Source organism: Lathamus discolor, chromosome 5 (genome assembly GCF_037157495.1).
Source record: "Lathamus discolor isolate bLatDis1 chromosome 5, bLatDis1.hap1, whole genome shotgun sequence".
NCBI classification, from domain to species: domain Eukaryota; kingdom Metazoa; phylum Chordata; class Aves; order Psittaciformes; family Psittacidae; genus Lathamus; species Lathamus discolor.
Window position 1 is genome coordinate 20,892,313 of NC_088888.1, and position 24,565 is coordinate 20,916,877.

General features: G+C 40.6%; 1 protein-coding gene across 4 annotated transcripts in view; it reads left to right on the forward strand.

Moving 5' to 3' along the window:
• The window catches only part of DAAM2 (dishevelled associated activator of morphogenesis 2), a 199,882-nt gene that overhangs the window by 54,412 nt on the left and 120,905 nt on the right, over positions 1-24,565 (forward strand). For all 4 annotated transcript variants that reach the window (XM_065680033.1, XM_065680032.1, XM_065680031.1 and 1 more), the window contains one exon: positions 23,798-24,000. In XM_065680033.1, coding sequence (XP_065536105.1) covers positions 23,827-24,000 — 174 coding nt within the window. In that variant the 5' untranslated portion in view covers positions 23,798-23,826. The remainder of the gene's footprint in view (positions 1-23,797; positions 24,001-24,565) is intronic.

Here is a 24,565-nt window from a genome sequence, read left to right on the forward strand (position 1 = left end):
TACTTTACACACAAAAATGATGACAGCAGCTTGTGCTGCATGCAGTCACACTTGCAAAGGAACTCCTGCCATTTGTGAGAAATTGGGTATAAAGAGTTGTTCTAAAAATCTGAATGGTCTGCATGGCCTAGAAGATGAGCAGAGTTACAAAATAATGTATTTCCTGTGCATGGTTATAAAACACTCTAGGATCATTAAAGAACAAATATTTTAGGCTAGTTTCGTTTTGCTTTCTTTATGGGAGTGCACTTTATTTTTATTTTAATTTTTTAATGCCTTCTGCTGCTGTTTCAAGACCACCATACTAGGAACTTTCTTCAGTATTTTCACATCTCTTTCTCCTTATGAGTGCAGGAAGCACAAAATATTCGTCTGGCATTTGAACTGCAGTTATTTTGAGTGGCTCCAAACAGAGGAAATGTGTTTCTGCTGTAGCTGCTGCAGAGAAAGAATTTTGTGGAAAACCCTCCCCCCCCCCCCCCCCCCCCCCAGCTTTGGTGGCTGCAGAAAAGAAGCCAGTGTTTGAGGCCCCAGCTCTGTGCATCTGCTGGATCAGTTTAGGCCAATTTCCAACCCCCTTCCCCATCCCCTCTTTCCATTAGCAAACTAGATATAAAACAGAAGCCATTGGATAAATAGGAAAAATGTGTAGCAGAGGAAGCCCTTGTGATTAGGGAGCTGTTAACCAGTTATTTCATGTCCGGCTTTCAGTGTATTTATAAACCGATGCTATTCAGTGACACATTGAATTACTATAAATGGCTTTGGCTCAGTTGCTTTCTCATGGAAGCCAGCTTGCACTTTATTTTTAACTTGGGCCCACTGATTATTTTTAAAGTTAGTGTAGTATTTGTTAAAGATGCTAAAATGGCAAGCAAAGTGCAGGCAATATACATCAAATTTGCTCACAACCTGTCTTGCCAGTGCACTCCACAGTCCTGAATAAGCATGTTGGGAGAGAGCACCTTGGGCAGTGCCTGTCTATTTGCTGCTTGGCTGTTCTGGGCTGACTGATGTGATTAGTGGCAGCTGCAGTGTTTGGTTTTGTGATGTGGAGGTTGTCCATTAGGATCTGCCCAAAGACACAGTAAACTCCTCCCCCTTCCCTCCCCCCCCCCCCCCCCACCTTTTTTCCCCATTGATTGCCAGCAGCCATCACATTGTTACATACATTTATAATGTCCTTGCTTCATGCACGTGATTTAAATTAATGGTTTCCCTAACAGGGGGAGCAAAAGCACCAGTACTCTCTACCTGCCTCCAACAATGTGCTTGTAAACTTCAGGGATAGGGAGCAAGAAAAAGTACAGCTCATGGAAAAGCACCAGGGGGTTCTGAGTCTACAGTTCATGCTATGCTTTGGACAAAGAGATGAGTCTTTTGTAATGGTCTAAATGTGGTGAGGCTTTGGCTTCCATACAGTTCTTCTGCAACAAACGCTGTAGAACGTGCCCTGTGGCACCTGAGGCAGATTCTCCAAGCTGTTCTTGTCATATGAAGGCATCTGGCAGGTCTAGTCTGCTTGATAAATGGTGGCTAATAACCAACACTTAGAAGTGAAGGACACCTTATTAAGCCTGGGGCACAGGTCTTATCTCCCTTGCTTTATTTAGGGGATAGACTGCAGCTCTCATCACACTTGCTGGAGTTTCCAGATAGTCTCAGGGCTATTACTCTTAGTAAATGAGATACCTGTGGGACTAATTATTGTACAAAACTGTCTTAAAGTCAGCTTTAGCCTGGGCTGCCACTGGGAGAATCTTAAGCAAGTGCTAGGCAGCCATTTCCATGCCAGTTCAATCCCAACTAGCATTCATTCCAATGGCACAACCTTCTGGTTTCCAGTTCTATTCCCTCAATACCTGTACAGTAGGTTCTACTGTGTATAAAATGTCAATGCTTGAAGTCTGTATTACACTGAGCACTCAACAAAATACTGTCCAGCACACTGTTTTTTTGTCTGTGACAAATAGAATATACAACCTTCGTACATCTTTCTCGTCTTTGTTTTCTCTGATTCTGAGAGATCCAGTGCATCACAGAAAATGACATTTTCAGAGCATTCGGCTTGTCCTTGGTAGCAATCCAGTTTGTGTGTCTCAAGAGATGCTTCTTCATAATATTTACTTTTAATATTCTGATTGGAATGGAGAAGACAGCATTTGTTTGTACATTGCTGGGGCAAGAAATAAAGAGTTTTAAATAATACCACAGGACAGCCTATTTGCTAACAGGCTGTTTTCTGTTCTGGAGATTTTTTAACCTACTTAAAGAGAAGTCTCTCTTGGCTGAGATTTAATAACATATGTATTTGTGATGTCTCCTCTGATTATTCCAGTAGTAGTACTTAAGTAGGTGAAATATAATTAGGAATAATTGAGAAAAATTAATTTTGGCTTATCTTCAGTTTTACTGCTACCGTATTGACAGCAGAATTTAGTCCTTACAACCATCGAACCAGGAAATGACTTTGTCTTGTCTATATCTCAATTTTGTCACCTGCCAGATGGAGGGATGATTATGTTGCTTTGAAATTCTGCTTCCTAAAGAAATAAAATCCTTCTTGTGGTCTTTATTTGCTTGCTTTCTAATTCCCTTAATTTAGTAACTTTGTGATTCTAAAGATCCCTCTTGTGTGTTCACTACTTGCATGGACTGACTCACTAGAAGGCATCCTCTGGTATTTCAGTTAGGTAATGGAAGTATAAGGAAGACGAAAGAAGATAAAAACTCAGACCATACTTGGTTCAGCATCCTGCTCACAGCCCAGCATGGTTGCTCTGGAATCCTGCTGATGGAATGTCCTGACATTATGGTGTTTATTTCCACCACAGCCCTGAAATGTAAACAGGACATTGTTGGATGCTAATCCAAGGGACAGGAAATGACTGAGAATCCTGAACTTTTGAGCTGTTGGTAGGACACAAGGATGTAAATTTTACAAGAGGATTGGCATATGATACCAGCAGCACACTGGACCATGTGTTGGAGGAAGTGTTTTCGGGAAGGATATCTGATGTACTTTTACATGGAAGAACAAAACATAGCGCTAGTGTCAAAAGAAGTGCATCAATGTATGCAGCAACTTGCAGGACATCTGGCATGTTAGGATGCTCTGTGTATCCTATCCTAACACGATGAAAGATATAGGGAGACTTTGCCTTAAGCTTAAAATGTATACAGAATAAATGGCAGCTTATCACTGTGGTATTCATTCCCCCCTGTGCCTTATAACTCAAGAATGAAATCAGCTGAGGAACATTAAAGTAGCAGAGAGGGGGCCATGTAGCATTTCTTGCTCTACCCTAAAGCCCAGAGGGCATTGATGGGAGGTAGCACAGTCAGCAAAGTGCCGGTATAAGTGGTTTGCACTAGAAAGCCATCTGTGCTTCTCTTAGGCAGACTTAAATAAATTCATAGCATGAGTACAGCATTGAACTTTCAGTTATAGCTCCCTCCCCAGTGAAATGGAAAGGGACACATACAGTTTGCAAAGGATGGTGCCTGCTGTGCTGTGTCTGGTGAAGAAGGAGGTGAAAAAGCTACCACCACGTGCTGTGGGGCACTTGAGACTCACATTGCTGGAAGGAGGGTTGCACCCCACTTTTATCCTACTGGAAGGCCTTGACTCATCCAGAGAGCAGCTGCTGATGCCTTCTCTATAGTACCCGTTGTAGCAGCAAAGACAGAACTGTGTTGTAATGAATATAAAAAGGGTCCTTTATTGAAGTTGCTAAATGCATACAGATGCTGTAATTCACACTGGCTCTCTAGCTTCCAGACTGGCTGCCTGCTGCCTGATGTTGCCACACAAGGTCTCCCTAAGTCTTGGTCTGGTGTCTGTAGCAAGAAAAAGGACTAGCTAAAGTGAAAATGAATCAAATTTTCTTTGCTGTGAACACTGTACACTGTTCTTTCTAGTAACTCTCCACACACTCTGCTGGATGCATTTTGCAGCAAGGCATAACTTCATGGTATGTGTCTTCTGACTGTTTTCATGAGCATCTTGCTGGCATGGTTGCCAGTATTGATATCTTTTGAACGAAGTGCTCTGAGTCGTGCCTCTGCTATGCTGCTTGGGCTGGGTTTCCATCCGGATCTGAAATTGGAAATTTATTACTTGGAACTGGTTTTTAAAGGTGAAACTGACACCAGTTTCTCATTACTTACCAAGTCCTGAGGGCAGCATTACATTCCTGACGTTGCTGTAGGTGTTAATGATTTCATCAACTCGAGAAGCACAGAGCCCTGAACTCTGCTTTTGGCAGCTAGTAAAGAAGAGAAACTGACTGTCAAATATTTTGGTTTTAAAGTTTGTGGGTTTTTTCTTTCTTTCTTTTTTTTTAAATGGTGTTTACATTTGCAAACTGGAATTTGTTGGACAGACTTATGATTGGAACTAGGAGAATTTGTTGACTACTTAGTACTTAGAAATCAAATTGATAGTAAAGCCTCAGTAGGCTGTTGAAACTGGTCTTGCCAAGCATCTCTGAAGCTGCAAAAAAATGAAGAATCTGTGAGTGGCCCTGCTGTGGGTGCAGGCCAAAGAGTTTCTTTTGCTTGGTATGTTTTCTATGCCTCACGATAATCAGGAAGGATACTATTACGCATATACCAAGTTTTTTTCTATATTACTTTCAGTTGCATGTGAATAGCTCTAAAAGCTTGCTTTAAGACTGGAGAGATTACAGATGTTTTTTGTTTTGTTTTTAGCATAGCTTCTATCTTATGTCGTGTAGAAAGATGGCATTGTGAACAAGGATGAGGATTTAAAATCAGGATTAACTGGCATTACTCTGCGCTTTGTCACTTACTTGCTGTATGATCATAAGCAGACCATCATTCTTTTCATACCTATATTGTGATATCCTTGTGTCTTTCCAGGTTGCCATGAAACATAGCTTCTTTTGTTTTAAACTTGAATAACTCTTTTGATCCAAGAGAGCTGTGTTTTAAGTGACCATTGTATATGTGACAGACTGCTGCAGAGGTCATAAATGGAAGGTTACAGATTTAACATTGATTAATCCTGGGTATTGATGGATGAGACTCAAAAGCTTATCCTATTTATAGAGGTGCTTAAAAGGTGACTTGTTGATCACCATTTATAATTAGCTATACAGAAAACATTTGGCTGTAACATTCTTCAGTCTAGGAAAAGTAAGTCAGGGCCCAGGCTCTGGAAGTTGAAACTTGGCAGATGAAGCACACATTTCTAACGTGAGAGGTGGTTTACTGAGGGTTGTGGTAGATTTTTCTACTGCTGGAAATCTTTAAATCAAATGAGATGCCTGTTGAAAAGTTATATTCTACTTCAGTCAGGAATTAGTTTATGTCAATCCTGTGGCTTGTGCTATTCATGAGGTCAGACTAGCTGATTGGTACAACACTTTCAGCTTTATCGTTTATAAGATTGTCTGTCAGATTTGGGAATGTAAGTCTTACTGAGGCCAGTGGAAGCCAGATAAACCTGAGGCCAGAGCTTTACATTGCTTTCTTCCACATCCTTCATGCTTCCAACCTGTATTCACTTGTTGCCCACCAAACATGTGGAAATATCCTCCTGTGTTGCTTTTATCACTGCACAGTGCCACTTAGCTTGCCATGTTCCGATCTGCAGTACCTTCCACACATGCTTTAAAACTGTGGGATGTTTCCTTTTTTGTTTTATTTGTTTGTTGTTGTTGTTTTTTTGAAATGAGAATTGGAAAGTGAGAAGGTTTGAGCAGATTTAAAAGGTAGCATGTCAGGCTGTGGACACAGCTGAACACTCCTGCTTTGCTGTCCCTTTGGCAATGATTGATATAGGGCACTCATGTGTATTTATATTTATGATTTTTTTAATTATATTTCTTCAAGCACTGTACCATTCAGAATTCCTTAGCAAACAAGGGATTCTTGATTCCTGAGTTGTTATCCATGCTTCACACATTTGTCCAGCAGGTCAGATGGAGATCCACTGTTACTTTTCCCCTGTACGTTATGGCAGAAGGCAACTAGCCTAGTGAGTTTTGTTTGTCTTCTAGTGTTGTACTGTACTACCTGTTCAGAGAAGATAAGGCAGCTCAAGGGCAAGGCAGAGCTCCATATTCCCGACCAAACCAGCAGCTAAATAATGAATGTTACAGAAGGGCCGCAGCTGGTAATAGCCTACAGGTGCTGAAGTTGGAGAGTTTGAGTTGGCTGAGTGGCTATTCTCAGAAGACAGACTAGGTCTTGGTAAGCATTTATCTCCCTTACTGACACTGGTGGTTAGACTAGAAGACGAGTATCCTGAACAGATCAAGCAGCTGCATAGTAAAAGGTTGCCTGAAGAGAAAGAACACCCATCTTGTAGTCCTTGGCATAGAGGTGCATGCAGCCCTGTTTTAGGATAACTTGAAATGTAAGGGTAAATGTAAGGGTTTCATTCACCTGAATCTTTTACATCTTTAGAGATAAAAATCAAGCTGTCTTGAGGGGAAGCCCTTCTGATTTTGAAATGGTTATGAAAAAGACATCAGCTGAGGGCTCTATTAGAGGCTTATCTGAGAGATATGCAGTGTGGTAGGGTGGCAAGTCAGGGCTAACTGTGTACTCGCTTGGCCCATGATGTTTTGGTGAATGGGAGAGTGTATTTGATTTCAGGACCCCATGGGGAGTGGCTTTATCTGCAGTGCTAGTCCATTAGTGTGGATATTAATACCCTTTCCTTCAGACCTGGTTGGGAGGAGGTGTGTGGTACCTGGTGTGCTTTGGAAAAAACGCAGGCAAGAGAATACAGTTAGAAAATAGTACAGGACGGAGAGTGTGAGGGAGAGAAGATCAGCTGCTTGCTTCTGGAAAGCTGTAATTTTCATCATTATGGTCTTTTTAGCCAGGTTTCTGTGGAGACAGTCCCTAGTACATAAACTGTCAGATGTTTGGGGAGCTACATGCTGCTGAGCAGGAAATCCTCCAAATTCCTTATCTTCCACACAACAGACTGAGGAGAAGTCCACCAGAAAGCTTGCACCCAGACCCAGGTGTGACCTCTGGGAAAGGGTTTTTCTGGGGTATTGCTTACAAAAACTGGATTCAACTACTTTCTAAGCATTTGCCTTGAAAAGCTTCTGAAGGGCAAATACAAGATGGTAGTGGTTAGCAGTCCTGCTGTGGCTAAAATCCTATCCTGTTCCCACAGAAATCTGTGGTCAAACATCCACTGACTTCGGTGCAAGCAGCAGAGGCATACAAGGGGAACAATTCTGCAAAGCCCTAAACCTCTGGAGAATTCAAAGTCAAACCCAACATTGGGTTGTTTTTTCTCTTGGTTTTCATGGTTTGGTTGTTTTGGTTTTTTTTTGGGGGGGGTCATCTCCATTGACAGAGACTTATTCCCAAGCACTGAAATAATGTAACTGTAGATTAGCATGTCTAGGGAATGTCTCGGAGCAAGCCAGTGCGATAGCAGTGGTCTTACCTTACCTGCTATGTGAACCAGTAGACATACAATTCCATTGTGTTTGTCACTGTGCTAATGCAGGGACAGGGTCTATGCTGTAAATGGTATTAGCACTGGGAAACAGCAGTTTGATAAGCGTTATGAGTCAGGAACTTTTCTTTAAGCCTGCCTCTGTTTGTTAAAACCTCTGGGGAAGCACAGCTTTTAATGTTAGTGATAGTTTTGTCATTAATAAAGTCTTGTAAGCATTACCATTCAAGAGCTTTTCTTTAAAGCTGCTTCTGTTGGTATTAAATTGTCTGGGGAATCACAGCTGTTAATATTAATGACAAAATTGTGTTGGCATTAACATCTTGTTTTGAGAAAGAATGGGTCAAAAGCTTAATGCAGTGGAGTAACAATCTGTGAAGACTCACCTATGGAGACTCTTTCACAGTCAGGGTGTCATTTGGCCAATTTTTGTGGTGTGAGAACCTATGAGTTTGACTTGTGGGAAAATGTATGGGTGTGTTTATTCCTAACATACCTCTTCAATGCATGGATCTTTGTTCTTCAGCTTGAGTTTGTGTGTCATCAGCAGGTGTTGGCTTAGGAAAGAATTTCTGTGATCTGTCATGCAGCCAATCTAGATCTGTACACAGGAGTAAGTCCCCATAACACTTAGAGCAGGAGCTTTGCTGGTAAGAGGACTTCTGGGAAATTTGACTCTTTGCTTAAGATAGCTGCACTCTTTTCAGTGGTGCCCAATAGATTAGCATGTAGATTAGGACAGAAGCAATGAGTATAAATTGAAGCACAGGGAATTCCATCTGAATGTAAGAAACTTTCACTGTGATGATGGCTGAACACTGGCACAGGCTGTCCAGAGAAGTTGTGTCTCCATCCTTGGAAATACTCAAACCCCAAATTGACACGGTCCTGAGCATCTTGCCCCAGCTAACCCTGCTTGAGCTTGTGGGGTTGTACTAGACAATCTCGAGAGGCCCCTTCCAACCTCAATTGCTGAGATCAATATTGCAGCATTTTCTTAAGAGCTGGCTACCTGCCTGGCCCAACCTTATCTCGAAGGTAGCAGCAGTCATGAGGATTTATTTATCCGGCCTATGAAATACTTCCTTGTGCTTTCCCTTTCCTCAGCTCCACAAGGTGTGTGGCATGTGTTTTTTGGCTTTTGACCATGTGAAAGTTTTCAGCATGTGGCTTCTGAGACCAGGAAGTTGGGCCTCCCTTCTTGGTAGTACATGATGCTTCTAAATGTCCTCTTTAAACCCCCTTGCAGACCAAAACTATACTTCTTTCTTGAAGGGGATATATGGTTCATTATTTCATATTTGCCTTTTCTTTATCTTTTTTTCTCCCTCTACAAGTTGCTCAGAACTTGTTCATCAGCTTCTGAAGGAAAGGTGTGTCATGGCTCAACCCACCTCTAACGGCTCCAGGAGTTGTTCATTCTGCCTCTTAAAGAAAACCTGTCAGATCTTTTTTGTTAATCTGGGTATTGTTTACTTTTAGTTTTACAGTGGAGTGTTTGCAAAGAAAGAAAATTCTCTTTATAAGTGCATCGTTCCTTGAGAAAGACGTACATGTTCCTCAGTGAGGCTGAAGACAATGTTTTCATTTTTTCTTTTTGCCTTCCCTTCAACCATATTTTTCTGCCTTTTCTTACATGTATTTCATATAAATTAGCTGCCTGGTAAAATAATGTGAATTTGTAATTTTTTTACCTTTCTGAGGTGGACAGAATAAAACATGTAGTTTGGAATTCTGATGTCCTCTGAAAAATGTGTATTCAAGCATAAAATGGGGTATTGGAGCCCTGTGAAATGGGACTCTCTCTCTCTGTAAAGCCATTATGGGATGTAATACTTGAGGAAACCCTCACCTTTCAGGGTCTCATCTCACCCAGGCTTTGAGGGGACCAAGATGCTCTAGCTAGTCTGCTGAGCTTGTTTCAAAACTCTCACGTTGCATTCCCACCAACTTTTGGATGTCATGAGCCAAACACGTTAGTCTTTTTTGTGGCTTTATACAAATCCTCTCCTCAAAGAGTGCTTGCGAAACTGCACTGCGGACTGAAGGTATGGTGTAGCACAGCCAAGCTAGGAGAGGCCTTGGTAAGAGGGATGTATGTACACATCATCATCCTTCTCTGCAGTGGATAAATTCAACTTTTTTTCCAGGAGTGTTGGGATGCAGGTGGTATTATGGAGAGAGAAAAAGAGGCCTGGACCTTCAAGTGGGACTTGTTTAAGGAAAATTTTAGCACTGTGGTCCTATTGGAGCTATGCATCCAAACTGCTGGAGGAGAGCCATGAAGCAAACTGCCATAAAACAAACTTGCTGTGCATGTTTTCATAATTATGTCCCCAGCTACTTTTGGTGTGTTTATCAAAACACTGTGGGCTTATGAGTCTGTCTGGTGGTGGGAATAAGAACAAGGAGATTATAGAGATTATATATATGGTTATATATATATACATATATATATATGTATGGACCAAGTAAAGCTTTGGTTTAGGCCCTCTATCTTTAAATATTCTTACTGAAGTCTTCCTTTGCTGGAAAAAGATAGAAAAGAGGTGTTGCAAAACCCTGTGTTCCCCTGGTAGAAGGGAATTCCTTCTAGCAGATTATTTGAGATGGATTGCAAATCCTTTTGCTTTATCTAGAGGGCACAGAGAGCTTGAACTGGGGTGGAGTATTTGATACAACGGCAGTCAGTTTGAAAGAGGATGCAGAAGTCTGGACTGAGACTGTTTAATTATCTTCAGATAGGGAAGGAAGACTTACATGAAAGTTTTCTGTGTTTCTCTTTTAAAACTGCATGGGGGTGTGTGTATGTTTAGTTTTTTGATTCTGGAAGCATTTACTGCATAAAAACACCTTCCACTGAAAACCAGGGATATATATGACCAAAGCAGTGAAAGCAGCTTAGAAATTTGACTCGTATTTCAATAGCTGAGTTTAAAGTATGTGTTCTCCCAGCCACACTTTTTACCGATTTTTGACATGTTTATTAACTAGTTACTTGTGGGAATTTAACTGACCAGCAGAACAGGAGGACATTGTTTTACTATTCACCAATAGTCTGACAGTGCCTTAGGCTGTGAATACATGCATATTGTACGTGGATGGCTGATGCTTACTATCTTATGTGGTTTTTGAGCAGTTCTTGGATGTTAGTGTGCTGGTGTTAGTTTATTTCCATGGGGCTGTCTCAGAAGTGGTATGCAGGTGAGAGGAATTTTATTTTATGCGCTCCAAAGCTACAGTTGGTGAAGAGAATCTGCAAGTAGAAGTAAGAAACCATAAAATGTTCCTTTGAAACCAACTAAGAGACATGCAGTCCACTGGCATATCCCGAGAAGTTCTTCAGGCAGTGTGGGGAAAAAGTCTGCATCTAAAGTCACTTTCCCCTGTGTTAGTTATCCTCTGCAGAGTGAATGCTCTTTATCAGCTGCTGCTGTGATGCATTGAACATCTGTCGGTAAGGAGGAGCAGTGAGCAAACTACATCTAAGTCTTTGCTGGCAGTGGTGATGGGGGCACAGAATGGAGAGAGCTGAAGGTTGTTGCAGTAAATTCCATGATGGGCACCTCTGCCCTCTGGCACTGGTGGTGAAGGTGCAGAGGTCCTAGGGAGGAAAGGAAGCTTTGACTTTCTGCACAGTTTGAAAGCTGCTCCTGCTTAGGGGCATCAAAGCAGTGACAACTCTGCCCTCACGTTCTTTCCAATTTGAGGCAAGCTGGCTGAGCTGTTACAACCAGCACTGAAGAGTATTTCTGGGCAAGGAAGGTTTAAGGAGAGGTGTGCTAGAGTAGCTGAAGCGTAAAACTACTACTGATGTATGGCACATGTTGTTTTTCTGAATCTGTAGTCAGGCACTTTCACAGAATTGGGATTAATGCTGAAAAGTAAACCTTTTTTGAGTACATCCAGCCTGTCAGTAGGTCTGTGCAACATTAACCAAATACATGTACACTTTCTTGTTCCAGTGTGAGGTACTACCTCCAATTTAAATTTAGATTTCTGCCTCACTGCATTGCCCACTTCTTGAGCAGTTTGAAAGTGCAAATGAAAAGGTGTTTCATCTTTAATAATTTTAAATCTGAATTATTAAAATAAAGTTTCTTTATCAGCTCTGCCCTAGCATCATCAGCTTTTCTTTGCCTTTTTAAATGATAGAATTTGCATGAGTGAATGCAGTTAAAGAGGCATTCATAGTGGCTCCTACTGAAGTCTGTATATGACTTAGAATACATTCCCCATGAGTCAGGAAATGATGATTTGGATGCTCTACTTTGTTAAATTTAGCCCAAAGAACCTTTGGAGAAAGTGAAATATTTGGGGGACTAAAACAAAAAAAATAATCTCAAGTGTCCACCTGGCACAATTCCAGTGAGGGACATTTCACTAGAAATGAACTGAGTTCTGTTTGGAAGAGTCAGTCTCTTGTTTTGCAAGGTTCTGTGTTTCCATCAGAATTAACAGGAGCTTGTTATGCATTCCCTATGTAGTTTCCTCTCCACGGGTATGTTGCTCACTCATCTGAGGAATGAAAGTCTCTTGTAAAGTCTCTATGACCTAATTCCAATTCGCTCTGAATTTACTGCCTTGATACGATGAACAGAATTTTGACTATACTTTCCAATGTCCTTCTGAAGAGAAGGATAAAATGCTTCCCTCTTTTTCTTTTTGCAATTTTTTCTTTTCTTTTCTTTCTTTTCCTGCTGACTTTGCCTATATAAATACGGTTTTTTGGGGATTTCTCTGGTCAAGGTCTGAAATAATTCACTTTACAGAATATAAGACCCATAGCATTCGATAAAAAAAAATATTTCATCTGGAGTGACCTCAGCCTCAATATATGAAGAAATTAATACAAAAGCATAAATTTATTTTCTTGACTGAACTATTGGCTATTTGACCCACTGTCACCACAGTCCTTCCACAGCACAAGACTTGCTATAGTATCCCACAGAGCATAGCATCTAGCATTCCAGCTAGAAAACTGATTTTTCTTCTTGGCCTTTGCTCCATTTCCTGTGATAAGTGGCTTGCCTCTATTCAGCTATTTAGTAACTCAAAGCTCAGACTTTGGTCCTTAGAGACACTCCTTCCAACTTAGAGAAAGACTTCCTTTGGTCTAGAGTGGTTGGTTAGAAGGGACAGAGCGATCTCATTTCCAAGATATTGTCAGTGTTTGTTTCTCTCTATTAACATATAAGGCAAAACTGCTTCTCAAGGTGGATCCAGTTCCAGTATTAAAGATTTTTGTTCCATTTTGTTTTTCATTTGGGCCCTGTTATGTTTCATCCTCTTTTGCATAGAGTCACTTTTTTTGGAATCACTTCTACTATGAGCAGCTTTCTGGGACACAGGTGACTTGGTCATCATGCTGGGATTTGATGATTGAGAACTGTTCACCATGTAGAGGTACAACTGAAATTTAAATGGGGAGACTCTTACTGTCAGGGTATTCCAGTAGATACTGGAAATGTCCTGTACTATTGATAGAGATCTGAAATATGCTCTGGGAATTCATGAGAGTTAGTGCCGCTCTTAGTAGGCCCTGTAGGAGATGAATTGTTTCCTTACTGTGTATGACCTCATAAAAATGTAGAAAATTTTTGCCTGTGTTTGAAATCTCAGCATGAATGGGACATTCTAAGCCCTTGTGGATTTGCTTCTGTCTAAAGAATCATTTTATTCTTGGAAAAAAAATAACGTTCCTTAAAACTACTTCCCACACCAACTCCCCTCTCTAGACTTGTGTTGCTTAATTTGTTTAATTCTGGGGTTATCCCAGTGGAGCTTTTTGTGATTAATAGCTGATACCACTGTGAACCCACCACTAAGAATATTACCTGGGCAGTAGCCGTGCTTCTTACAGGCTGTGTTTGACTGATGTGAGGGTGTGGACAGAACAAGTAGTAAGGAAAAGGTCACTCTGAGGAGTGTCTCAGTGGTGTGGGTTCAGTGTCTGCATTATACATCTGCTAGTTTATATTTTTTTCAGAGATTTGGAGATGAAGCCACTTCTCTGTACAGTTTTCTCTGTATTAAGCAGTCAGGCACCACTGTAGTGTGGTGGTCCCTTTGCTTGCAATATGAATGACTATGAGAGGGCAGGGGGAAGTAAAACATGGGGATTCAATAGTGTTAGTGCCATTTTCATCTCATATTTACTGGTCCAAGAGGCGATAGTTTAAAACTAATGATAGGCTGGCAGCTTGCATGTAAATTGTTGGGTTACATATTTCTGCTTGGATTTGCCATCCAGTCCAACTACATAGGTCTTGAAGTTTCAGAGCTTTTGACATTTTGCAGTTTCCACTTATTTTCCTGGGAGGTAGGCGAAAAGTTTGAAAATTGAGAGTGCTTCCTTTTTCAGATGGGTTTCTGGGCAGGAGAAGGGTAAAAAGCAGCAGGTACTTCTTGCTGCTCAAAAGATTTTGATACACATTTTGACACATTGGGTATGTCTTCTTTACAGCAAGTAGCAAATGGGGATTACGGGAAATTCAGTCATCCTTGCAGTGGAATATTCTTGCATACTGTGTATTTATTTTATAAATTTCCCTGCCTGACCAGGGAAGCAGCAGAGCCAAGACCTGAGGTGGTTGTAGGAGGCGATATACAACTACTTACTGTCTTTAACCATATGTATTCCATCCCTAAATTTAAGCCATAAGATGCAAGAAAAATTAAGTTTTAAATATGCTTCTAAAGGGTGAGAAAATACAAACTGCAGCAGGTGATGATTTGGATAAACTCCTGTACAATCTCTCAAATAAATCAGTGCTGTGTAGAACTAGAGACAAAAAGCAGTGATATCGGCACACATTCTGCAAAGACATAAATCAGTGAACATAATAATAGTAATGTTTGCATCCCTAAGGGAATAAGGCAGATGTTTCTTCTATAACAGAGGATAGGCTTCTGTTCTATTTGTATACAAATCGGCCTTCTTTTTGAATCATGCCTAAGGACTGTGTACCCAGATCAAGTGGCAACGCAAGCAGGGTTGGATTTGTTTGTTTGTTTTTGTTTGCTTGTTTTTCCTGTAGTGGGAAGCTGTGCTGGATAGCAGAGGGGATTTTATAAGGCAATCTGGTTTTCTGTGGAGTGTGCTTAAATCTTTCCCAACAAGACGCAAGCAGGTTGGGCTCAGAAGCTGAAAGAACTTGCTGTATCTTCAGGCAGGTTGTTGGCTTGCTGTAGGTACTTAGAAATTATCCACTGTGTGCCACTTCTCTGCAGTTTTGTTTAGTTATCTGAGCACACATTTAAGCAAATGATGTATCCTTGAGGAAGAAGAGTGTATTGGACAGTTACAGTCCTAGGAAAACTTCCCTAGGTATACCTTAGTACTTCTCTTTTAATCATGACCAAGAAAAAGCCTCGACATGAACATGACCTCTTGCCATGAGAATCCAGGAGACTACAACTAGCTATTGGCAGCCCAGAGAAGAAAGTGGAATAGAGTTGGTAGCAACTGGCACAGCCACCAGTCCCTTGTGTATCACATGCTCTAGACTACAAGGATATGTATCGTTTTGTAGAGCAGATTCTCTCATTTGGGTATTTTAGGGGGGTTTTCGCTGTCCCTCCTATGCAGTCATTGTTGCATACTGCTGTTTGCCAGAAGCACCCACTGACCATGAAAGGAAGGTGTAACACAGTTTTCTGTGTTGGTGTAAAGTCTCCTCCTGTAAATATTACAGCAGCCAGAAAATATATTTTATCTGGATGCCACTTAAAAATACACACAGAAAACAACCCAAAATCTTTGAGCAGAACTCTTTCCAAATATCCATTCTTCATGAAGACACTTTAGGTTAAAAGTTCAACAGCTTCACCAAGCTGCTGGCTTAGAGTTCAAACCTACTTGCGTAATGTTGAAGTTTCGGGGCATTGAACCCAGAGCATCCCTTGTCAGAATGTTGAACAAAAATAAAAATGCTAAAATAAATGCTGTATATGACCTTTCCTTAACTTAATTTTCTAGAGTTATTTCCAGTGCCAAATTGACAACTCTGGAATCTGAGTAGCATGAAAAATAGATTCATAAAATGACACTTCAACCCTGTCTGTGTCTTGATATACAGAAACTATCTCTAAGATGAAGAGAGCATCAAAATCCTCTAGACCCGTTCTCTTTGTGATGCATCTACTTGACTGTTTCTTCCATCACTTAAGAAGTCTTTCAACTATCATCCCCACAAGTTGCTTTTCAGTATGTGGAATTGAACCAAGAATTACCATTTAACTTTATTTACAGGTTTTCAGTGACGTGTAGAAATACACTGCACTTTGGCTGAGGTACCAAGTAGGAAAGTGGTAGATCTGCAGCCTGGAACTTGGGTGTTGATGAACACTAGTTCTGAAAATATTCAGTGCTATCCATGAAAACCATGCAAAAGTCCAAATGGTGTCTGTGTTTGGTTTCTCCCAGTTATACCCATTTGCTGTAAAGACTGAGTTGCTTTTCCCAATGAGAGAACTTCACGAAAATTTTACCAGTGCAGGCAATTGATTTGCCTGTCAATAGTGAAGACAGCACTTGTACACCTACATCTGTGGCTAGTTTCCATTGGTTATAACGAAGACATATTTCTAGTCAAGTTGAGATTGTCCTGTAGTGGTCCTGAACACAGTGTTAGAATGGAAATTGGGAAATGCTGTGATAACATTGGACAACAGATGAAACATTCTTCTACTAATTGTCTGAATAAGAATACATCATTTCACATGGACATGAGCTGGAGTTTGGGAAGATGTAATTGGACCTCTACCATTCGTTTGTTTTTCTTAGAACACACTGGCAGTTCTTACAGATTATTTCTCCCTCATCAGAGGCACTCTAATGCCCTCAGCAGCTTATTTTGTCTGGAAAATTCAGGCACCCAGGATAATGATGACAACAAAAGCAACATTTTGACTCCCAAATCCCCTGTCAAAATAGTTACATCATGTCTGGAAATAATTGGGCAATGACAGAATGGAAAAATTACAATGACTCGAACAAGGGAGGATGCTCTTAGTAATGGGGTTTTGTGTGATCATTCCTCTGAACGTAGCAGTTCTTAGTGCTACTGGGAGACTCTGGATTGACATCCCTTTTAACTAAACTCTACTATTCCCAGTGGAAAGGTTGCAGAGATTTCAAGTCTGTAGACCAAGCTCTAGTATTAATCTGCCTTACCAGTGTTCCTGGTCTTTTGGCTTAGAGGTTGACTGGGATAGCTTGCTCTCCAGGTCAGCCTATTCTTGTCTTCTTTCTTGAGGTGATCAGGGACTCAATACTAGGGTGCATGTCTCATCTCTGGGAGCTGGTCTTACCAGTAGAACTGGCAGATGTTGCCAATGAGGGCTAGTTTCAGAACAGTGACATTCTTAGAGGCATTTAGTACCATAAGACCTGTAAAAGGCATGGGACTTCACCTTCTGTAGGGGAAAATGCTTCTTCAATACCAAAGCAGAAGACTAATATGCTGGTTCTGGCTGTTAAAGTGTGTGTCTGCTTGACTGACATTATCATGGTCTATTTCATCTTCAGTCTATTAATTCTTACACTGAATATGGGTTTCATCTCACACTCCATCTTTTCTAGACACTCTTTCCTGTGAAACTGCATTGCAGCATTGTACTCACCACCAAAAGAGAAGGAAGTTTACAGTCTAACCTGAGACTGCTGTCTAGACAGCAGACTGGGGTGTGTCTATAGCTTGCAGAAAAGGCAGTTCAGACTTACTCTGATAGGTAGCAGAGGCACAACTTGGACTGTCGTCTTCTCCTGTAGTCAGGGACTTGAGATTACAGTATATACTTGGCAAGTTCTAAAAATAACATCTTTAACACCTGAATTCTTTCAAGAATAAAATGTGGGGATTGTAGAAAGTGTTTGAAAAGACTTACTGCTGGATGATTTTATCCTCATTTATGATTGGGTCCAGGGGTGGCAGCCATGGAGTTCTTTCCCTGTATTTGTTCTTATGTAGCTTATTTCCCACAGCTCTTACTATCACAGTGATTTGAAGAAGATCAACGACATAACTAACCAACCTGTCGGGAAGATGATGCTGTGATAGGGGAAATCATTGCATAAATACCATTATTTCATAAAGCATAAATTTATCCATGCTGAATTTGTGGACACTGCTAAATGCTGCCTCTGCAGCAGCTTCATTACTGGGGTGTGAACCATTGTGTCCTGGAAAGATTCCAGCTGGGTGACTATATTTGCTGACCTACTGTTTTTATGACTGTTTTTATAGTACTGTAAGTTTACTTGGCACTGTACAATAAGTGACTTAAGCAGATGGCTTAGATCCTACACTGGAAAACCTATAACCTCAGTGCCACACCTAGGACAATGGGGTACAATGCAACATAACTGAAACATACTGATGGAATATAATACAACAAAAATAAAACATACATCTTTACAATGTAAATTGTAAAATCTACACCTTGTGTAATTTTACACAAGGGTGTAGACTTATATCTTGTGTCATGCAATAGGTGTCTCTTCAGAGGTCTTTTTTTGTCCGTAATATCTGCTTAATAAATAAAGAGGAGTTTTGCAGTCTGAGCCGTAGGAAGTAGCTACTACTAAGCTACTACTAAGAACATATTTCAAATCTAAGAGTTATCATGAATGGAACTAGAGCTGTTAGACAGAAAGAGAGGCCTAAGGCGAAAACTGGAAAGTGTTCATCCTTGCCTAAAGGAATTATTTGCCTTTATTTATTTATTTATTCTAGCAGTAGGGAATGGAGTAATCTTTAGGGAGGTTTATTAATAGAACAAATACGGTTCATGGTGACAAAGACAGGAAAATTGGTTTTGGTAGCAATCCAGACTTTCTGACTTAGAAGAGGTAGATGTTGCTGAAACTGCAGTGCTGCAACACTAGAAAACTTGGAAGTAATAACAAGGAGAAGTCAAGGAAAGAAAAGCAGGACACCAGACTACTGCATTCAGACCAGAAAGGTTGCTTATATTTTGATGGTATGCAGACCTGTTGGATCCACCAATGTGTTGGCTGGAATTGTTGGCAAACTGGCCTAAGTGTGGAACTGATAAATAGGAATGGGAACCAGTAGTACAATAAGCACTAAGTAAAAATGTGTTCCTGCCTCCAGAGTTGCTGTTTAACAGGACATCTTGGCCTATGCTCTTGGCCAAATATCTTGTGTGCTTAGACACTGAGGAGATGAGGGACACATGTATTCTGGGTAAACACTTGTGTTGTGTGTTGTGTATTTTACTTGTTTTGTTTGCGGGTGAAACTGGTGATCACATCGCCATTCAGAAGTGTTAAGGATGTGTAGTCTTACTTGCATTTAAATGAGATGTAAGATTATAATTAAGACTCAGCTTTTGGTTCTAGGAGGACAGATTAGTTTTGACCCTGCAAATTTTTGTGTGAAGTCAGAGTTATAGTAAACCAATACATTTGTGAAAATAAAACTTCTTAGCAGGTAAAAAGATGAATGGATTATTCAGTCAGCTAAGTCAGGCACAGAAAATTATTAATCTCTACTTGATTAAAAGGTAGACAAAAAGGTGTAAAGAAAATAAATAACTACTAGCCAGATTTATGATACTGACTCTGCTTTGTTGCTCTTTCCACTTTTTATTTTGAATCTTGATTTGACTATTGTTTAGCATTGCTTTTCTATGAATGCAGTTTTGACGGTAAATGGATTGGGAAGAACATAAGGAGCCTGCTGGTATCTTTTTTCTGTTTTCTATTGTTGTACAGTTTTTGAGTTTGTTTGGGTTTTTATTTTTTTTGTAGTGCTTTCCCCTCATTCCCAAGTGAGGACAGCAAGAGTGTTACAAGTTCGTCTCTTGAAAAGGAAAGATCTCTTACAGTTCTTTAGCTTTTTTTGTGTTGGTAAGCTGGTACAAGGTGAGAGGTATGGATTTGTGGGCATTAACAGACTACCATTACTGGTCATTAGTCATCCAGCACATCTTGAGCATCCTTAAAGTATTAAAAATAAACACATTTTTGACAGACACGTTGCATTAAGTATTTCTTCTAATAACCCTAGCTTTTTCTCTCAGGGCATACTTCCTAGGCAATAAATGAATAAATAAATAAATAGTGAATAAAAAATTAAAGAATAAAGTATTAATAACATATAATACTATGTATATACCAGGATTTTCTTTCCTGTGATCTATTGATCCATTTTGGGCCTATCCCTCATGCTGTAATTGTTTTATGTTGCATCTGACACCTGTCATGTTACATGTGACATACATTGAGAATTCCCATGGCAATTGGAACATGGTGTGAAGCTCATAGTTTCACCATCTGTGTACTGAAGAAGCAATGTGGTCTAGGGAACTGAGCATAGGATCAGTATGGAGCTCTTTAGCTTTACCCAATGTATATATTTTGACAATTTTTAGACCAGTGCTTATTTTCTCCTTTTTATTATCAGCAAGTGATGATGAAGGTAGCTATTATAATGCCATGAAGTTCTTGTGGTTTATTATTTAATAGCTGAGTAACATAGAGATTCAATATTGGATTTGGGGGTGGAAGGCAAGTTGGCTTTATGCTCCATACCAGTCCAAATTCAGGTTTCTTTCTAGTTGTGTAATAATACATCACATTTATATGTTTTATCTTGCCATAGAGAAAGGTACAGATTTGAAGGGAAATGGAAGTGATTTACTTTGTTTCCTCTTCTGTTAGCATAAACCAGTGCAGACAGTGATGCTGCATCATACATTGAGTCCCATGCTTCCCACTCAGGTGGGAACTGTGCCTACATCCACCAAATATGTGTATCTGTTGATGATCAGTAAAGATTCAGCTCTGGAAATGAGTGTGTCAGTGTTTTCCATTAATGCTTCCTTTCATTGCAAACTACTTTTGCAGGGCTGCATGTGTTTAGTTAATGCACGGAGTTCTCTTTCTTTTGTTTTTCCAAAGGTGATGATACGTAAATAGTTTTCTCTGTTTTAGTTATAGTTGTGCTCTGGCTGTTCACTGTGGAGAAGGACAGGACAGTGAGGTAAGAATTAGGTTAATCAGGTATCTTGCACAGGAGAGCTGCTGGTATAGCAGTTGTTTCAGGTGTCTTGTTTGTGGAACGTTGCTTATTCAGGCTATGTTCACATGACAATTATAATTTCTGAGATGAGAATGAAGAAAAGAGATTGAAGAAACCATTTAGAACCTCCATTTAGAAAGTGGATCCTGGTGTGCAGTTAGCATGGATCCCATTCCATGTAGCTAAAGCTTCTGATAAGACTGAAAAATTGCATTAGCTTAATTCTGTTTGGTCACTGTGCCAAACGGTTTAGAAATGAACACATATGCCCTTATCAGAGGAAGAGGACGTTGTTATAATTAGACCTCAGCAGTGTTCCAGACTGTGACTCCTGACCTGAGCCGAACCACAGATGGGGCTGGGAACCAGGAGGGGGATAGCTATGAGGAGCAGGTGTGTGGTTAGCTGTTGAAATGACAGCAACTTGTTTGTTTTTTGCAAAAGGGTAAAACAGTACAACCGAGAAGAGCTGAGGGAGGGAGCTATGTGTAATAGTGGGATTCTCTCCAGGGAGAGACTTCCCATTGATTCTGCTGGAGGTATATATAGAAATAGGTAATTGAACATGTTTCATTTTTACAATTGCTTTACTTGCAAGAAGTTAAAGGCAATAGAGCTTTTATTAGAATAAAAAAAAAAAAAACCCACTTTTTGTTGTTTCCATACTTACTATTTTTGACAGCTTTGCTATCAATTACCACTCAAAGATGAAAGATGTTATTTTTAAATTTTCTTTGTTGCCTTCTGCCCTACACCCACCCTGTCCTTTGGAAGCACATTTCCCGCAGATTTTGGTTCTTAAGTAAATGACCTTCAGCATCTGGTGAGTGGCAGAGTTAATCTTTAGAAAGATAGTGCTCCTGCTTAGAAATATCATTCATTCATTCAGTGATTAATTTCTAAAATACCTATGCTGGATTCCTCTCGAAGTGTTCAATTATTTTAAAAGCATCTAGACACCTCACCTGTCTATAGCTATGATATTGTAGTAATACAAAAGTACCATTTTACCCCTTTATGTCAGTATGAATTTCCTGCATGCTGCTTATGGACAGACCTGGAAAATGCCAGTATTAAAGAGTACAAGTTGTGCAATGGAATGTTGCTTTGTGAAAGTGAGGCACTACAAGGTTACTATTTATGTGAGCTCTGCGTGCTTTTGCAGAGTAATAAAAGCTGAGTAGCTTTTGCTGAGTTTCTCAAGTATAGATCCCAAGGACCAGATGCTGATTTTGTAAAAACACTGCAGGAACAAGCACTAGCTTGTGTGGTTTTTTTGGCATTATGGGTGAAGGAGGCCTGGAGACTGTTCACCTCTTAGGTAAACCTGCTCAAGACGGATGCTGAGTGATGAAATGTCAGTACAGGACAACCACAGGTACTGCACTGCAGTACTTGCTCTGTCGAAAATGCTGTTCTTCTTATCCATTCATATAGTACTGATTTTCTGGAAAAGTACCTCTTTTGGAGGAGTGCTTACCAAAGTCTTGTCCTCAACTCATAAAGGAAAATATTACAGTCTGATCAATTCAGTCTCTCAGCCATTTGTTCCAAGGATCATTCACTTTCCATGCCCCAGGGAATTTTGGTTATGCTGACAGTGTCAGAGATCGGTTCCAGGGTTAAGTTGACCTTTGGCATCTCCTAGTGAGGATATTCTTATGAATGTGCTTTTGAAGCCAGCATCACACTACCCTAGTGTCCTGCTGAGACAAACCACCCCTTGCAGGGGTGGTATGAAGAGCAAAGGAAAAGGAAAGTGGATGTTCCAGGAGACAGTGCTTGGTACCAGCTCACTTTCAGCTGTGTGAGAGTTGCAGCTGATGCCCTTCCAGTGCATAAGAGAAGGTGGTACATAAATTAATCCTAGCACAAAGTAGGGCAGGTGCCTGCCAAGCACATAGTGCTGCAAGGGTGGAGGTTTGGGTGCTTTGGTTTTTTGTTTAGTTGTTGTTTGTTGCTTAGTTTTTTTTTTTATTTTTTTTTTTTCTTAAGTAAGCATGCTGATGTCTATACAAAATGTCCCTGGAGAGCCTCTGGCTGTGTGCAGTATGTTAAGACCCAACATGCAACTGCTGTCCTAAAGGTGCTTTTCCTGGCACAGCTACTTAGTCTTTATGAGAGCTCAAAGCAGCCTTGTTCTGGCAAGCAGACTAAAGCATTGTGGGGCAGGTTAGAGCAGCAGCTGCTCTGATCACAAAGCTCAGCTGTGTTGCTGCTGATACAGCATCCAGCATCCTGTGGTTTGGTTCACCTGTCACCTCCCTCCGTGCTCTCCTGCCCTGTGCCCAGAAGCTGGGCTTCACAACAGGTTTTAATTATTCACTCTCTAAGGATGTGGCTTATTCTGCAGATTAAGTGGAGCCCTTCGAAAATATAACACAAATAAGCCCCTGAGCTGTCAAACAACAAGTCCCTTAAAAGGGCAAAATATGTGGCTCTCTGTGGACTGCACAGATCCCTCTTTTCCAGCTGCTGGCAGGAGACTTCCTGTTTGGTTAGGCTGCTCACAAATGGTGGTGTGTGGTGAAATCAGTGACTCCTAACTCCTCCTTCAGGCCTCCTTTTGCCTCCCTTTACACTCCTGATAATAAAGCTCCTCAAGCGTGGGTCCTGTCAAGATAGGGCAGCTCAAATGTACATCTGAAAGTATGAATTAGCACTGCACATTTTCTCCCCTGGATACATAAGCAGCCCAAACTAGTTATGTGTGTTTGAAAGTGGGATGGACAAAACGGTCCTATTGCCAATACTCCTGGACATAGAGCCATAGTGTTGGTGGTCTGGCCTGGGGGGAGAGGGGAATTGATTTCTGCTTTAATGCTTCATTGTTCATTTTATCTTGACCAAATGTCATGCCTTTGGAGGATTCTTCCAGTTATTCTGGGTAAACTCTCCAGTGTATGCTTTTTGCTTCCAATACTTTGGTTCCTTTTCTATAATGGTGAGAGAAAGGCCAATGGCATTCAACGGTAGCATTCAACCTTGCTTACTGAGTATTGCTGATAAATCTACCTCCTGGGAAGTCCCACACTGAATTTGTAAAGTCTCTTTAGAAACTTTGAGAGAAGTGATTTACGCTGCCATACAGGAACATGTTAATACCATATTAAAGCATAGCTACCTTGTCTATCTTGAGTGTTTTGGAAAGTTTTGCTCTTTTGTGTCTCGGATCCTTCTGTTCGGTTTCAGCTGTTAGACCTGTGATTTGTAACTACAGAGTGCTGCACAGGTCCAACAGAGTCTTGTTTATCAAGTAATGTCTGGTTTGTTTTCTTTTTTCTTCCTGTAGAACATGATCAGAAGATAGCACCATACACCATGACCATGGCAGCTCGGAAGAGGAATCGTCATGCATTGGGGTTTCTTTGCTGTTTTGGGGGTAGTGACCTCCCTGAAATCAATCTCAAGGACAATAACCCCCTCCAGTTCCTTGAGTTTTCTGTCCCAATCCCACCAGCAGAAGAGCTCAATGCCAGATTCTCTGAACTTGTGGTAAGTTTCTGCTGGCAGATTGATATATTTTAGGGGGTGGATGAACTTCTCCTCTCAGAGAAAGGAGTAAAGGGATTTAGGGAACTTATTAGGGATAGGATAAATGCTTATGTTGAGGCTTCTCCCTCCCCCTCATTCTTTTATGACCAATTCCTTGGTGGGAGAAAGGAGACAAATGACAGGGTGGATGACAGTGGCACTCTGTGCGTAAGTGCAACAAGATACTTAAATATGCTTAAATATGCTTATTTATTCTCACAGCATTATGCAATCCTCCAGATGTAGAATTGGGCATATTAGAAGGAACCTCACAAGTTTTGTAGAGAAAGAATCCCTGACAGCTGATTTCCTGTTAGCAACTTTGGTATGAAATCTGCCGCATGATATAGCACAATAGGGGTTTTGGGCCTGTAAAATAAGGACTATACTGTTTGTTGATCGGTAGCATACTTCTGGTGAGGTACAAAAAGCAGGTGACCATGCTGATTGTTTCATCATCCAGCTGCCTTTGAACGATGAAATTCCTTCCTGTTCATAATGTCTGTAACAGCACAGACATGAACAG